Below are 17,097 nucleotides of genomic sequence, written 5' to 3' on the forward strand. Positions count from 1 at the left end.
TAATCCTTTTAATGTACTGTTGGATCCTATTGGCTAGTATTTTGGTGAGAATTTTTGCATCCCTGTTCATCAAGGATATTGGTCTGTAATTCTCCTTTTGGATGGGGTCTTTGTCTGGTTTTGGGATCAAGGTAATGGTGGCCTCATAAAACGAGTTTGAAGTTTTCCTTCCATTTCTAATTTCTGGAACAGTTTCAGAAGAATAGGTATTAATTCTTCTTGAAATGTTTGGTAGAATTCCCCTGGGAAGCCATCTGGCCCTGGGCTTTTGTTTGCTGGGAGATTTTTGATGACTGCTTCAATTTCCTTAGTGGTTATAGGTCTGTTCAGGTTTTCTGTTTCTTCCTACTTCAGTTTTGGTAGTTGATACATCTCTAGGAATGCATCCATTTCTTCCAGGTTATCTAATTTGCTGGCATAGAGTTGCTCATAATATGTTCTTAAAATTGTTTGTATTTCTTTGGTGTTGGTTGTGATCTCTCCTCTTTTATTCATGATTTTGTTGATTTGGGTCATTTCTCTTTTCTTTTTGATAAGTCTGGCCAGGGGTTTATCAATCTTGTTAATTCTTTCAAAGAACCAGCTCCTAGTTTCATTGATCTGTTCTACTGTTCTTTTGGTTTCTATTGCATTGATTTCTGCTCTGATCTTTATTATTTCTCTTCTCCTGCTGGGTTTAGGCTTTATTTGCTGTTCTTTCTCCAGCTCCTTTAGGTGTAGGGTTAGGTTGTGTACTTGAGACCTTTCTTGTTTCTTGAGAAAGGCTTGTATTGCTATATACTTTCCTCTTAGGACTGCCTTTGCTGCATCCCAAAGATTTTGAACAGTTGTATTTTCATTTTCATTGGTTTCCATGAATTTTTTAAATTCTTCTTTAATTTCCTGGTTGACCCATTTATTCTTTAGTAGGATGCTCGTTAGCCTCCATGTATTTGAGTTCTTTCCAACTTTCCTCTTATGATTGAGTTCTAGTTTCAAAGCTTTGTGGTCTGAAACAGGCAGGGAATGATCCCAGTCTTTTGGTACCAGTTGAGACCTGATTTGTGACCTAGGATGTGATCTATTCTGGAGAATGTTCCTTGGCCCTAGAGAAGAATGTGTATTCCGTTGCTTCGGGATGGAATGTTATGAATATGTCTGTGAAGTCCATTTGGTCCAGTGTGTCATTTAAAGTCTTTATTTCCTTGTTGATCTTTTGCTTAGATGAACTGTCCATTTCAGTGAGGGGGGTGTTAAAGTCCCCCACTATTATTGTATTGTTGTCAATGTGTTTCTTTGCTTTTGTTATTAATTGCCTAATGTAATTGGCTGCTCCCATGTTAGGGCCATAGATATTTACAATTGTTAGATCTTCTTGTTGGATAGACCCTTTAAGTAGGATATAGTGTCCTTCCTCATCTCTTATTACAGTCTTTGGTTTAAAATCGAATTTGTCTGATACAAGGATTGCCACCCCAGCTTTCTTTTGGTGTCCATTAGCATGGTAAATGGTTTTCCACCCCCTCACTTTCAATCTGGGGGTGTCTCTTGGTCTAAAATGAGTCTCTTGCAGACAGCATATTGATGGGTCTTGTTTTTTAATCCAGTCTGATAGCCTTTGTCTTTTGATTGGGGCATTTAGCCCATTTACATCCAGGGTAACTATTGCAAGATAGGAATTTAGTGCCATTGTATTGCCTGTAAGGTGACTGTTACTGTACATTGTTGGTGTTCCTTTCTGGTCTATGTTGCTTTTAGGCTCTCTTTTTGCTTAGAGGACCCCTTTCAAGATTTGTTGTAGGGCTGGTTTCGTGTTTGCAAATTCCTTTGGTTTTTGTTTGTCCTGGAAGCTTTTTATCTCTCCTTCTATTTTCAGTGACAGCCTATCTGGATATAGTATTCTTGGCTGCATATTTTTCTCGTTTAGTGCTCTGAAGATATCATGCCAGTCCTTTCTGGCCTGCCAGGTCTCTGTGGATAGGTCTGTTGCCAGTCTAATGTTTCTACCCTTGTAGGTTACATATCTCTTCTCCCGAGCTGCTTTCAGGATTTTCTCTTTGTCCCTGAGACTTGTAAGTTTTACTATTAGATGTCGGGGTGTTGACCTATTTTTATTGATTTTGAGAGGGATGCTCTGTGCCTCCTGGATTTTGATGCCTGTTTCCTTCCCCAAATTAGGGAAGTTTTCTGCTATAATTTGCTCCAATATACCTTCTGCCCCTCTCTCTCTTTTTTCTTCTTCTTCTGGGATCCCAATTCTAATGTTGTTTCGTCTTATGGTATTGCTTATCTCTCGAATTCTGCCCTCGTGATCCAGTAGTTGTTTATCTCTCTTTTTCTCAGCTTCTTTATTTTCCATCATTTGGTCTTCTATATCACTGATTCTCTCTTCTGCCTCATTTATCCTAGCATTTAGTGCCCCATGTTTGATTGCACCTCATTAATTGCCTTTTTGATCTCGACTTGGTTAGATTTTAGTTCTTTTATTTCTCCAGAAAGTGTTTCTCTAATAACTTCCATGCTTTTTTCAAGGCCAGCTAGTATCTTTAAAGTCAAGAGTCTGAACTCTAGATCCGACATCATACTAATGTCCGTATTGAATATGTCCCTGGCAGTTGGTACTACTTCTTGTTCTTTTTGTTGAGGTGATTTTTTTCCATCTTGTCATTTTGTCCAGAGGAGAATAGATGAATGAGAGAACAAAGTGCTAACAGGGTAACAACATCCCCCGAAAATATACTCTAAACAAATCAGAAAAGACCTGAAGCCAGGGGAAAAGAAAGGGAGAGAACAAAAAAAGAAAAAGATAAAAACAAACAAAAACAGAACAAAACAAAAAAAACAGAATATGATCAAATATGATCAGGCTGGTGCAGAGATCAGTGCCACACACTAGATTTTGGGTGTATTTTGGTCTGTTAGAAGAAAGTGCCTCCCAAAATTTTAAAGAAAGAAAAACTTATATATGTACAAAAATAAGGGTTGATATGATGAAGGGATGGAGTATGACTGTAAAGATGAAAATTACAAAAAATTTTATAAAAGGAATTGATAAGAAGTTGTTTGAAAAAAGAAGAGGATTTAAAAAAGAAAAAGAGAATGTGATCAGGCGGGAGAGTAGAACAAAGCCATATACTAGAGATTTAGGGTATATTTTGATCTGTTAGAAGAAACTGTATCTCAAAATTTTAGAGAGAGAACAACTTATATATATATATATATATGTCAAAAATAAGGGTAACTACTATGAAGGGATAGAATATGATTCTAAAAGTGAAAAATAAAAATGTTTTTTAAAAAAGGGATTGATAAGATGTTGGTTGAAAAAGGGAAAAATAAAAATAAAAAAAAAAAAGGTAAAAAAAAAATTAACTTTGAAAGACTAAAGAATCATGGTAAAAAAGCCATGAATTCTATGTGCAGTATTCCCCTAGCGCTGGAGTTCTGCCGTTCTCATTGCTCCGTAAACTTGGTCTTGGCTGGCTGTTCTTGCTGATATTCTCGGGGAGGGGCCTGTTGCCGTGGTTCCCAAATGTCTTTGCCGGAGGCGGAATTGGCCCGCCCTTGCCTGGTCCAGGCTAAGTAATCTGTTTGGGTTTGCTTTCGGGAGCTTTTGTTCCCTGCAAGCTTTCCGTCCAGCTTTGGAGGACGAGAGTGAAAATGGCGGCCTCCCAATCTCCGCCCCGGAGGAGCCGAGAGCTCGGGGCCCCGCTCCTCAGTGCGCCCCCAGAGAAAAGCAGTCTGTAACTCCTGTCTCCCTGGTCTCTGGCCACATTCCGTGCTCACCTGGTCTGTGACCAAGCGTTTCTCTCTCTGGCACCCGACTCGGTGTGGAGTCTCCAAACCCAACTGATTCCTGTGGTGTGCTCCCGTGCCGCTCCTCCTAGGGGAGGAAGGGGAGTCTCCCTGGATCTACTGCTTGTTGGCTCCCTGCTGGAGGAGCAGTGGCCTGACTGTGCCACGGATCACGGTTTATGGCAACCCTGAGCTGAGAGCCCGCTCCTTGGCTCCATCTCTACAGACGGCTTCCCCGCTCCGATACCTGGGAGCTCTGCTGCACTCAGGCACCCCCGGTCTTTCTGTGACCCCGAGGGTCCTGAGACCACACTGTCCCACGAGGCTTCCACCCCCTGCTTAGCCACCAGAGCGATGTCTCTCAGCGGAGCAGACTTCTAAAAGTTCTGATTTTGTGCTCCGCGGCTCTGTCACTTGCCAGAAGCGGCCGATGGAGGCCCCCTCCCCTGCCGTCTATCCTCCCGAATATCGCCTTGTATTCACTTCTCCTCCCTTCCTACCTTCCAGAAAGTGGTCGCTTTTCTGATGAGAGAGTTGTTGCTCTTCTTTTCTTCGATCTCCTGTTGAGTTTGTAGGTGTTCAGAATGGTTTGATCCCCATCCAGCTGAATTCCTGAGACCAGACGAAATCCAGGTCTCCTACTCCTCCGCCATCTTGCTCCGCCCCTTGCTGTAGGTTTTTGTAAATGTCCTTTGTCAGGTGAAGGAAGTTCCTCTCTATTCCACTTTGCTGAGAATTATTATGAATGGATGTTGAATACTTGTGTCAATTTCATGTCATCATTCAAATGCTTTTTTCCCCCTACACCTATTAGAGATAAACATTTCTTTTTTTTTTTAAACGATTTTATTTATTTATTAGAGAGAGAGAAAGCATGAGCAAGTGTGAGGCAGAGGGAGAGGGACAAGCAGACTGCCCACTGAGGGCTTGATCCCAAAACTCTGGGATTGACCTGAGCTGATGGCAGTCACTTAACTGACTGAGCCACCCAGGCGCCCCTAGAGATGAACATTTCTTTATTCTTTCAGTGTGGTTATTTACCCAAATTGATTTATGAATGTTAAATTGACCTTGCATTCCTAAGATTAAACATTTTTGGTCAGGATGTACTGTCCTATTTTATATATTTGCTAATACTTTGTTAGGGAATTTTTGCATCTATCTTAATTAGGGATATTGTTCTGTAATTTCTTCTGAGGATATCTTTGTCAGATTGTGGTGTCAAGGTTATGTCATACTCAGAATTAGTTGAAAAGCGTTCTCTTACATAAACACTTTTCAACTCATGATCTCAGGATCATGAGTTTGAGCTCCATGTTGGTGTAGAGATTACTTACTTAAAGGCTTCTCTGTGATTTGTATGATTATATCCTAAAGTGTTTGAGAGAATTGACTAATGAGTTACCAGGGCCTGGCGTTTTTTTGTGGGATTATTTTGTTTATTTGAATGTAAGTTGAATTTCTTTAATAGATATAGGACTGTTCAGATTTTCTAGTTTCTGGGTGGTTTTTTGGTTGTTTTTCTTTAGTAAGTTGTATTTAAGTAATTGTTCCCTTTTTACTTAAAAAACAAAACAAAACACATTTCTTTAGAATTATTTTAAGAAATGAACTAAACTCATTTCTTCCCCCAAGGAAGGAATAAAGAGAATGCTGTATAGCAAAAAAGTTTTTTTTTTTTTTTTTTAAAGATTTTATTTATTTTGATGGAGAGACACAAAGCGAGAGAAGGAACACAAGCAGGAGGATTGGGAGAGGGAGAAGCAGGCCTCCCGCTGAGCAGGGAGCCCGATGCGGGCCTCGATTCCAGAACCCTGGGATCATGACCTGAGCAGAAGGCAGACGCTTAACGACTGAGCCACCCAGGCGCCCCAGCAAAAAAATTTTAGATGGATTTGAAATTTGGATTAATAGACTATTCTGGTTACATGTAATTTATTCTAGAGTACTATGTTTTAGTGACTTAGAGCCCTGTTATTTGTATTTAGTTGTCAAAGTTGATTTTATGGAGAAGAGGTATATTGTAAACTTCAAGTATAAATATAGAAGGTAGGGGAAACAGAGTCTTTTATGGTGTTTTTTTCTAAGTAGATTTGCTTCTCTTTAGACATATAAAATGGTTACAAACAGAAGAAGCACTGTTTGCTTAGAGGTTCTGTATAGTCTCAGTTTGTAATGTAATAGCCACTTAAAGAAAGGTGATTTCTGAAAAGCCATATTTTGCATTTTTTAAATACAGTTATTTTGTTCTTCTTTTTTAAGGCAAACAGTTTGGAATCCAAAGATTATCTCCAGGTTTGTCTTCGAATAAGACCATTTACACAGTCAGAAAAAGAACATGAGTCTGAGGTTTGTGGTGGCTTTAATTGGATTTTACTTTCATTAAATGGACAAAATACCATTGTTTTTATTTATTTATTGTGGGATTCTTTATATTTATTTATGTGTTCTAGGGCTGTGTATATATGCTGGACTCACAGACTATTCTGCTGAAAGATCCTCAAAGCATCCTTGGTCGGTTAAGTGAGAAAAGCTCTGGGCAGATGGCACAGAAATTCAGTTTTTCCAAGGTAAGTGCTTATGTGAAACTGAAAATTTTTCTTTTAAGTAGAAGAGATTTGACTTAGGCTAAATAGCTACATAATTGTATATAATGAACTATATACATCATGTGCTTATGGAACTTAGGTGTTAGGCACTGGTATTTTTTTCTCAAGAGTAGGACTCAAATTTCAGGTTTGTAAATATATAATTGGAAGTGAATAAATTACTATATAGCTTTTTAACCTTTTTTGTTTTAAGAAATGTTCTTTCAAAATTTAAATGAAAACTTGATTGACTAGGTCAGATTTCTATCTTGAAAACTTTCTGACAGTAGTTAAACTATCATGTATATTTGTGAGAGTTGGGGATATGGCACCTATCCTAAGTATATGAATCTTGTAAAAGAAATCTTTTAAGTTTTTGAAACATGAGGGGTGCCTGGCTGGCTCAGTCTGGGGAGCACACAACTCTTGATATCAGGATCATGAGTTTGAGCTCCATGTTGGCTGTAGAGGTTACTTAAATAAATAAATAAGCTTAAAAAAATAAATTTTTAAAACATGAGTTATGGGGGTAGAATTGATTGTAAAAATTTACTTGAATTTTCTAAAAAGACTTGTTTTTAAAAATGCTTATTAGGTTTTTGGCCCAGAAACTACACAGAAGGAATTCTTCCAGGGTTGCATTATGCAGCCAGTAAAAGACCTCTTGAAAGGACAAAGTCGGCTGATTTTTACTTATGGGCTAACCAATTCAGGCAAAACATATACATTTCAAGGTAAACTTATTATTTTTACTAGAAAGGAAAAAAACACTAATATTCACTCATCCTCATGATACTTGCATGTAGTTATGTTTCCATTATCCAGTACATTTGCTCCATTTTTAATAGTAATAGCATATTGAATGTGTATTGCCAATGGCTTTTGATTCAGATTGATTTAATTCATTTGTGAAATTGCTTTACCCATATGATAGAGAATTAGATGATAAAATTTCAGAAAAAGGATTTATGTGACATAGTGAATTAAGCATGGATAACCAGGGAAGAATTTTGTTTACTTTTGTACTTTGTGGTTATGGGTGATTGCAAATGTTATGGCTGATCTGAATGTAAAATTTCAGGTTTTGCCTCAGTATAATAGTTGGTAAAATGTCCATTATTCAGTGAAGAGCAAAGTGATAGAAAACTGAGTAATCTTTCAACTTCTCTCGCTTTTGTCTTAGCTGTTTATTCTTACCTATTGGTGGTATAAAAGAAGCCTTGGTAATCCAAGAATGTTTTCCACTTTCCTAATACTTTAAGAGAGTATAAAACAAAAATTCTTCTCACAGGCACAGAAGAAAATATTGGTATTCTGCCGCGAACTTTGAATGTATTATTTGATAGTCTTCAGGAAAGACTGTATACAAAGATGAACCTTAAACCACATAGATCGAGAGAATATTTACGGTTATCACCACACCAAGAGAAAGAAGAGGTTGCTAGCAAAAGTGCATTGCTTCGGCAAATTAAAGAGGTATGGAAGTAGTCTAGTATGTGAAAAATATATACATCATGATCTTTTATAAGCTCTTTACTTTGTTTCAATCTATATTAGAATATTTTACAGTGGTGGTGATGATGGTTGTCTTTTTGAGAAAAGTATAAACTTGTTTGAAGACCTCTCTTCTTGCTATATATTGTACAGATAGTAGAAATGTTTAAACAGTACAAATGTAAATGGTTCTGAAATCTTTCTGGTTGTTGTAGAAACAGTACTATATGTAATGATTAAAAAAAATTTTTTTTAATTGTAAAAGTAATTTGTACACACAAAATCTAAACAAGGGAATGTGAGAAATAAAAAGTGAAAATTTCTTCTAACATTTATCTGTAAGTTATATTGGCCTCTTTCCTTTCTTTCCTTTATTTTTCACAGAAAGTTTTTTGTAAATGTGTATTTGTCTATTCTTCCTGTTTCTTATGGATTTTATGTTTTCAGACATTTATCCTATTAAAGATTGTTAAAACTATTAACAGTTTTTATAGATAGTTGCAAAATATTGATGGGGTTTTTCTTTTTTAAGACATTTAGAAATCAGGGTTTCAAGGTAATAAAATATTTTTGTTCAGTGGAGTTCAAAATTCAAGGTCCATGATTGTGATCTCTGAAAGTAAAATAGTGAGTATAAATAAAAATTATGGAAATTGGTAGGTAGTTGCACAGAAAATTCTTAGAGGAAATTGAAATCATTAATAATGAAAAAAATTTCCCTTACAAGTTATCCAGTTAAAACATCATATTGCCTGTGAAGTTATTAAAATATTTAAAAAATGAAATCACGCTTTCATACATTGGTTGTAAAATGTGTTTTTAGAAAACAGTTTGGCAATACTGTGAGTGAGAACTTAAAATTTTTCATATCTTTTCATCCACTAATTCGCATTTAGGGATATATCCTAAGGAACTAATTAGAATACAGAAGAAAAATATTATAAATGAAGATATTTATCTTAGTATTATTTTTACTGAAAAAACTGTAAATAATCTAAATGTTTAGTAATAGGGGAATAATTAATTTATTTCACATCTATTCAGTTACACAGCCACCATTATTTGTTTAAAAATAATTTTTAAGGGGCTCCTGAGTGGCTCAGTCGTTAAGTGTCTGCCTTCGGCTCAGGTCATGATCCCAGGGTCCTGGGATCCATCCCTGTATTGGGCTCCCTGCTCTGCGGGAAGCCTGCTTCCCCCTCTCCCATTCCCCCTGCATGTGTTCCCTCTCTTGCTGTGTCTCTCTCTGTCAAATAAATAAAATTTTTAAAAAAATTTTAATTATAGTGAGTAAAAGTAAAAGCTCTCAATGTAATAAATGTGGGGAATAGAATAGAAAGGAATATATTGAATATTACTAGTGAGTGGCAGGGATCATATGTGACGATATTCTTTTTAATATTCTTCTGTGGTTTCCCAGATTTCTTATTATGAGACTATATTATTTAACTAGGGGAAAGAATTAATGGAGGTCATTGAATTAAGTAGATGAAAGGTTGTGGTTTGGTTGGTGACTTATTCGCATAGATAATCAATGTACGGATTATTTAACCTTAACTAAAAATGGTTTTTAACTTAAAAAAAATTGTTCCTTTTTAGGTTGTGATGCAGAATGATAGTTATGATACTCTTTATGGTAAGGTTTCCTTTCTCACTTACTTTTCAAATGTTGATTATATGAAATACATTTGAATAGCTTTTAATTTTTGAATCACTCCTAATGATTTAATTTTTTTTAATGACAGTAATTCTTGGAAAATGGTACATACTACATGAAATATCAGTCACTGTAAAGTTTTATTTGGGTTTAATATCACAGAGAATCCCTTTCACTTGTAACTTACATGTAGAATTCAAGAGAGATACTGTTTTTTCTTTGTCCTTTACATGTAACTTCAATTTGATTCATTGGCATTATTTCTGAAAGAAAAGAAAGATAAAAAGAAGCCAAGCTTTGGTTAATACAGATTTTTTTTTTACATCTGCTTTGGTCCAAAAAGTGTTTAACATTGTTAGTTAAAAGATTAAGGACACTTAGTTTTTCAAGTCCAGAGGTCTTGATCTGTCTTGTCTCATTTTTAGCCAGTTTCTTAATTTTGTGATTATCCTTTTTTATTTTTTGTAGGAAGTTTAATCAACTCTTTGAATATCCCAGAGTTTGAAGAATCCATGAAAGATTGTGAACAAGCTAGCTTGAATATGGATAATAATATAAAATTTTCTGTATGGGTTTCTTTCTTTGAGATTTACAATGAATCTATTTATGACTTGTTTGTTCCTGTATTATCTAAGTTCCAAAAGAGAAAGATGCTACGCCTTTCACAAGATGTAAAGGGCTATTCTTTTATAAAAGGTATAGTCATGAGTGCTTTTTATCTTATCGCTCTGAAGTTTCTTTCTAAGCTTTGTTACAGCAAACTGGAGATTGAAAATTTTTATATTAATAACATCAACATAGAGAAGTTTGTGCTTTGGAGGTATGTTTTGGTATGTTAATTAAACCTGAGTGTAAAGGGGTCAGTGTTGTTATTGTTTTGCTTGAGTATCATTGATGGGGTTTTGGGAGGTGGGAAAAGCTGTGTGTGTTGGTATTCACATTATTCTGCTGCTTTGTAGCACCTGTGAAGTTATGGAAATGTATCTGTTCTTCCACTGTGGTGTTTTTCCAACTTTTTAAAGCCACTACTCAAAGTAGGAAGTACATACATATATTAATAACATCATGATCTAGTACTCATATGTGTATATGTATGCATACATATTTACAACTCAGAAGTTTCATTAATTATACTTACCCTTAGTATAAGGAATACACTTTGATATTTTTCTGTATTCTACTTCATTTTTATAAAATGCTGGTTATGACTCTAAATTTGACTTCATGATTCCCTAATGAATTGCAATGTGCAGTGTCTCACATTGTAGGTTTAATCCATAGTATGCTTTGTCTTTGTCTTTTTTTTTTTTTCCGGATGTTTAATTCTAAGGAATCTCTTCTGTTTTTAATTTTCCCTTTGGCCTACTATTGAAAAACATCTGTGTTTGTATAACTTAAATATTGGAAAATAATTATAATATGCTCCTCTTGTGTATCTCTTTTCTAGTGGAATATAGAATACCTGAGTGGCTTTCACCTAACCTAGAGGATGTTATTAAAAGATTTCATTATGTGTCTTTGGGAAAAGAGGTTACAAATCTCTAAAGAGATTACATTGTATAACAAATGCTGTTTTTATAAAGTGATATATGTCCTCTTTACTTTTCAAAGATCTACAGTGGATTCAAGTATCTGATTCCAAAGAAGCATATAGACTCTTAAAACTAGGAATAAAGCACCAGAGTGTTGCCTTCACAAAGCTGAACAATGCTTCTAGTAGAAGGTAAAGAGGAAACCCTGCTGTTTGAGCTTGAAGCACCCAGGGTATTCTGTGGTATTGTAAATACAACTAATTTAAGACTAAAGTGGGCAGTAGGTTTTCTGATATGTTAAATGAATTCATGGGCATAAAAAATATTTTGTTAAGAGCACTAAACACATAAGACTGTCAGGACTATTTATTGTTCTAACAAAATTTACTAATTTGCATGAAGTCTCTTAGGTATTTTTATTCTTTATGTGAATATCTAACCTCAATATTTTAAGAGTTGCCTACAATATGCATCTCAAGGGGGTTAAGGAATGATGTTTTTGAAGGAAGGGATTGAGGCATGAGAGACAAAAGGAACTAAGTTTAAGCAGTGAGATATTTAAAACAGGTTGTCTCTTAAGGAGGAAAGGGCCCTGGGTGCCTGGGTGGCTCAGTTGGTCAAGCGACTGCCTTCGGCTCAGGTTGTGATCCTGGAGTCCCGGGATCGAGTCCCGCATCGGGCTCCCTGCTCTGCGGGGAGTCTGCTTCTCCCTCTGACCCTCCCCCCTCTCATGTGCTCTCTCATTCTCTCTCTCTCAGATAAATAAATAAAATCTTTAAAAAAAAAAAAAAAAAGGAGGAAAGAGCCCTGTCCCCCAAACTCAGTATGCCATGAAGATAGTATATGATCCAGATTAGCCTGTATTTGGGCTAATGTATGCTTTACTTTAGGTGTATATTAAAAGAAAATTAGCAGTATATATACCATTTTAACTAATAGTATGATCTTTGCAAGTAAATTGAGATTTTTACTATAAGTGATTTCACTGATAGAAGTTGGAATGTTGAGAGGGTTCAAAGAATTTGGGGCTAAATGAAAGATAAGGTGTCTGGTTTTGGGGAGTTTGTGATGTAGGTGATAGTGGAATACTGGATTGAAATATCTGGCAACTAGTTGGAAAGTGCAGTGCTAGAGGTATGGTTAGTATTAGGATATAAATAGATGTTGATTTAGATGCTTGCTTTGCCTATTTAGAATACAGAAGTTAAGAATGAAAGATAACATTGGATTTTTCTATATTTCTTTTAGTCACAGCATATTCACTATTAGAATATTACAGATTGAAGATTCTGAAATGCCTCGTGTAATGCGAGTCAGTGAGTAAGTTGAGCATTCTTTAAATTGTAATTATTTTGGGGGTTCCTGGATGACTCATTTGATTATGCGTCTGACTCAATTTCGGCTCAGGTCATGATCTTAGGAGTGTGAGCTTGAGCCCCATTATCCGGCTCCGTGCTAAGCATGGAGCCTGCTCAAGATTCTCTCTCCCCCTCGCCCTCTACCCCATAGCCCCCACTAATGCTCTCTCTCTCTCTCACTTAAAAAAAAAAAAGTTGTAATTATTTTGAATTGTTTTGAAGAACTTTATATATATATATATATATATTTTGTTGTTGTTGTTAATTCAGATTGTGCTTATGTGATCTTGCTGGTTCAGAAAGAAGCATGAAGACACAGAATGAAGGGGAAAGGTTAAGAGAGACTGGGAATATCAACACTTCTTTATTGACTCTGGGAAAGTGTATCAATGTTTTGAAAAACAGTGAAAAGTCAAAGTAAGTGTTGCTGGAAGTGCTATGGGTATATATATATATTTTTTAATTTTTTTTTATTATGTTATGTTAATCACCATACATTACATCATTAGTTTTTGATGTAGTGTTCCATGATTCATTGTTTGCGTATAACACCCAGTGCTCCATGCAGAACGTGCTCTCTTTAATACCCATCACCAGGCTAACCCATCCTCCCACCCCCCTCCCCTCTAGAACCCTCAGTTTGTTTCTCAGAGTCCATAGTCTCTCATGGTTCATGTTCCCCTCCGATTTCCCCCCCTTCATTCTTCCCCTCCTGCTATCTTCTTCTTTTTCTTCTTGTTTTTTAACATATAATGTATTATTTGCTTCAGAGGTACAGATCTGTGATTCAACAGTCTTGCACAATTCACAGCGCTCACCATGCTATGGGTATATTAAGTGTTAATATTTAAACTTTCAACTCTAATTTTAGAAAGTTGTTTTTTGTTTTTAACCTGCTTTTATGTAATGGCTATACATGAATTATGATAGAAATACTTAGAGTTCTTGGATTAAAAAAATTGAAATAAAAAACAATGTCAGTTGATGCCAGTGACTCATCAAGGAAACACTATTTTCCATAGCAAGTATATGTCAACAGACACTTTAGATAATAAGCTTCTCCTGATCCTGGCTTAACATCTACAACCACTTTATTCTTACTAATCATTGTGTTCTTCTAGATGTGATAGATTTCTGCATTAATTAGCGTTTTAGACTGAGTAAATTGTAATTAGCCTTTATCATTTTTAATAAAGGTGTTTCATGGCATATATTATAAAATTGCTTTACACTAGAAAGCTCAACCACTTCAATGTGATTTTCTTAACATTTTGTCTAGTGAGTTATTGTTAGTGTTATTATTAGCGGTATTTAAAGAAAATAGTATAAATAAACAGAAAATGACTTTTATAGGCTAACCACTAACCTAGAAGTCCTTGATAGCTAGATTAATTATTTCTTTGTAAAATTTATTAGCATTCTGACTTCATGAGATTTGTTTTAACTTAGAGTTTTTTGAAAATTTTTTCCATAGGTTTCAACAACACGTGCCTTTCCGGGAAAGTAAACTGACCCACTATTTTCAAAGTTTTTTTAATGGTAAAGGGAAAATATGCATGATTGTCAACATCAGCCAATGTTATTTTGCCTATGATGAAACGCTCAATGTGTTGAAATTCTCAGCTATTGCACAAAAAGTAAATATATTTAAATTTCTGCAGAATTCATTAATTCTCTTATTAGAATATGAACCATTTTTTTCTCAGCATAGCTAATACATTTTGCACTTACAACTGTAAACCTAGGAAATAATTGAAAATTAAAAATGTAAATGTTTGACCAAGTAAGAGGACATGTGACAAGATTGAAAGTTTCCCCTGGTATTATTTTTTTTTTTTAAGATTTATTTATTTTAGAGAATGAGCGAGAGGGGAGAGAGAAAGAAAGCATGGGAGGGGGAGGAGCAGAGAGAGAGGGAGAGAGAAACCCAAGCAGACTCCAAGCTGAGTGTGGAGCCCAACATAGGGCTCTATCCCACAACCCCTGAGCCGAAACCAGGAGTCAGATGCTCAACCAACTGAGCCACCCAGGCGCCCCCAAATTACGAGTATTCTTGTAATGAATTGTCTGCTTTGCCACCCATCTAGTTTACTTAGTGGCTAATCAGGAAGCCCTTCTGCTAGGAGTCCTTGTATGTTTGTTTGCATAGGTCTTTTTTAAACACTAGAATTGTCATTTGACTTAAATTTACGAAGTTATTTTTTAGTTGACAGTTTTTCCTTTTCTGTTTTAAAAGTCACATTGGATATTTTAACAGGTTTGTGTTCCAGACATTTTAAATTCTTCTCAGGAGAAATCATTTGGACCTGCCAAGTCTTCTCAAGATGTATTATTAGACATTAATAATTCAGTTAATAAAATATTAAATGTAAAAAGATCCACAATTTCATGGGAAAGTGGTCTGGAAGACGTGGTGGAAGATGAAGATCTAATTGAGGATCTAGAAAAAGGTGAAGAAAACCAAAGTGTGGAAACTGAACTTACTGATGAAGATCTAGATAAAACATTGGAGGAAGATAAGGCTTTCATTAGCCACGAGGAGAAGAGAGTATGTATTAAGAACTCGTACTTCTAAGCTTGGCTTATTATTATTGTGAAGTTAGGGTTAACAATACTTAAGGCTCCCTGTCTTCTAATTTTTTTTCAACAATATGCTAAATTTTTTATATATCTCAACTTTATATTTTGAAAGAAAAAATTTTTTTAAGATTTTATTTTTAAGTAATCTCTACAACCAATGTGGGGCTTGAACTCACAACTCCGAGATCAAGAGTTGCACACTGTACCAACTGAGCCAGCCAGGCGCCCTTATAATTTGAAAAATTTTAAACCCATAGAAAGACTAGTACAATGAAAACCCATTGGATTTGTCAATTAACACTTTACCATGTTTAATTCCTTATGCATATGTGAATACAGTTTTTTTGCATGTACCATTTGAAAACAAGGTATAGACATAATGAATGATACCTTACAACTAACTACTTTAGCATGTTTCCTAATACTGTAAACCTATTCCTTATGATCACAAGACCATTTTCATACCTAAGCAATTTAACATTGATAGAATAATATAATCTGTTACACTGTCCATATTGAGATTTCTTCAGTGATCCCAGTGTGTTCTTTATGGCCACTTTGTTTTTGATCTACAACCAAAGTTAAAAAGTTGCTTTTGATTGTCATGTTTCTTATGTTTCTTTAGTTATTTGTAATCTAACAAAGATATTTTTGAGAAGTTGAGGCTAGTTGTCTTATAGAATACCTCCAATCTGGATTTCTCTGATTTTTCTTCATGATTCAGGTATTACACTATTATATAAGTCAAGTTGTGAATTTCCTGTTGCATCCTATCTGGACACACATGATGTCTGATTTCCCCATTCTTGGTAATGCTAAGTTTTGCTTATTTGGTTAAGGTATTGTGTTTCAGATCTCTTTTCATTTTAAAAGTATATCACCTGTGGCATGATACTTTGAGACCATGTGAATATCTTGTCCTGCAGTATGCTTTCACTCAATGATTTTGGCATACTCCACCAAACTTAGTTTGCAGTCTTAAGTATAAGCACTCAAAGTAGCCACCCAGAACCAATTATTCTTTCTTCAAAAACAGGAATTGGTTAGTCATATTTATGGTAAGTAAGTAAGATTGAACAGTGGTAATTTTAGCCTCTGTCCAAATACAGTTCACACATTTATTTACATTGTGTTAATCCTGAGATTTAGCTCATGTTCACATTACTGGTTCCCCTCATCAACTGGCCATAACTACATCTATATATATGGAGTCTTCTTACCATTGGCCTAGAACACTGGTAACCTTGTGCTCATGGGTGTACTTTAATGGTGTTGACAAATCTCACATCCTAGTACCCTTGGACTGTAGAAGTCCAAGTAGATGGATGATGTATTGGGTTAAATATTCTCATTTTAATAATTTACTTCATTGTCCCTGAAAACCATCATTACACCTGTATTGTTTGGAAATGAGAATGAAAGCTTCAGATGCTAGTCCCAATTTATCTGGTTACTATGTGATGGGATCTTGTTTACCATGGACCTCTGTGGTGTAATACTTTACCTCAGTGACAAAAAGAGTGATCAGTAGTCCTATTTTAGTTTGTATTGATCTTCTCAAAGCTGAAGTTCATATATAATGTTGGATTAAAGTTGAAATGTTAATAAAATTTCTGACTTTACCAGAGAAAAATAATGTTACAGTTTATAATTGATTACATAGTATAAGTGCATGTCTTCCTATAACACTGATAAAATAAAAATTTCATCAAAGTGTATTATAATATTTAACTTTTAAAAATGAAATTGATTAGACTGCTTCCTTTGTATTATTAGCATTTAAAAAATTTTTTTTTATTTTTTAAAGATTTTATTTATTTATTTGACAGAAAGACACAGCGAGAGAGGGAACACAAGCAGAGGGAGTGGGAGAGGGGGAAGCAAGGCTTCCCGCTGAGCAGGGAGCCCGATGCGGGGCTTGATCCCAGGGCCCTGGGATCATGACCTGAGCCGAAGGCAGAAGCTTAACGACTGAGCCACCCAGGCGCCCCTATATTATTAGCATTTTAATTAGCATTAAAAATCATTATGAGATACATTGATATTAGCATATTAATACTTAGGGTTCATTTAGCTAGGAAGACCAGATTTTTTTTTAGCAAAAACTTCCATCG

At 35.5% G+C, this 17,097-nt stretch overlaps 1 protein-coding gene across 5 annotated transcripts in view; it reads left to right on the plus strand.

Annotated features, from left to right (window-relative positions):
* The window catches only part of KIF20B (kinesin family member 20B), a 78,804-nt gene that overhangs the window by 10,850 nt on the left and 50,857 nt on the right, over nucleotides 1-17,097 (plus strand). For all 5 annotated transcript variants that reach the window (XM_045878388.2, XM_064594999.1, XM_064595000.1 and 2 more), the window contains 11 exons: nucleotides 6,037-6,123; nucleotides 6,228-6,344; nucleotides 6,958-7,096; nucleotides 7,654-7,838; nucleotides 9,456-9,492; nucleotides 9,982-10,209; nucleotides 11,125-11,236; nucleotides 12,294-12,365; nucleotides 12,674-12,820; nucleotides 13,878-14,040; nucleotides 14,661-14,951. In XM_045878388.2, coding sequence (XP_045734344.1) covers nucleotides 6,037-6,123; nucleotides 6,228-6,344; nucleotides 6,958-7,096; nucleotides 7,654-7,838; nucleotides 9,456-9,492; nucleotides 9,982-10,209; nucleotides 11,125-11,236; nucleotides 12,294-12,365; nucleotides 12,674-12,820; nucleotides 13,878-14,040; nucleotides 14,661-14,951 — 1,578 coding nt within the window. The remainder of the gene's footprint in view (nucleotides 1-6,036; nucleotides 6,124-6,227; nucleotides 6,345-6,957; nucleotides 7,097-7,653; nucleotides 7,839-9,455; nucleotides 9,493-9,981; nucleotides 10,210-11,124; nucleotides 11,237-12,293; nucleotides 12,366-12,673; nucleotides 12,821-13,877; nucleotides 14,041-14,660; nucleotides 14,952-17,097) is intronic.

Source organism: Mirounga angustirostris, unplaced genomic scaffold (genome assembly GCF_029215605.1).
Source record: "Mirounga angustirostris isolate CCGP_5_RB_7025 unplaced genomic scaffold, mMirAng1.0.hap1 SCAF_6, whole genome shotgun sequence".
NCBI classification, from domain to species: domain Eukaryota; kingdom Metazoa; phylum Chordata; class Mammalia; order Carnivora; family Phocidae; genus Mirounga; species Mirounga angustirostris.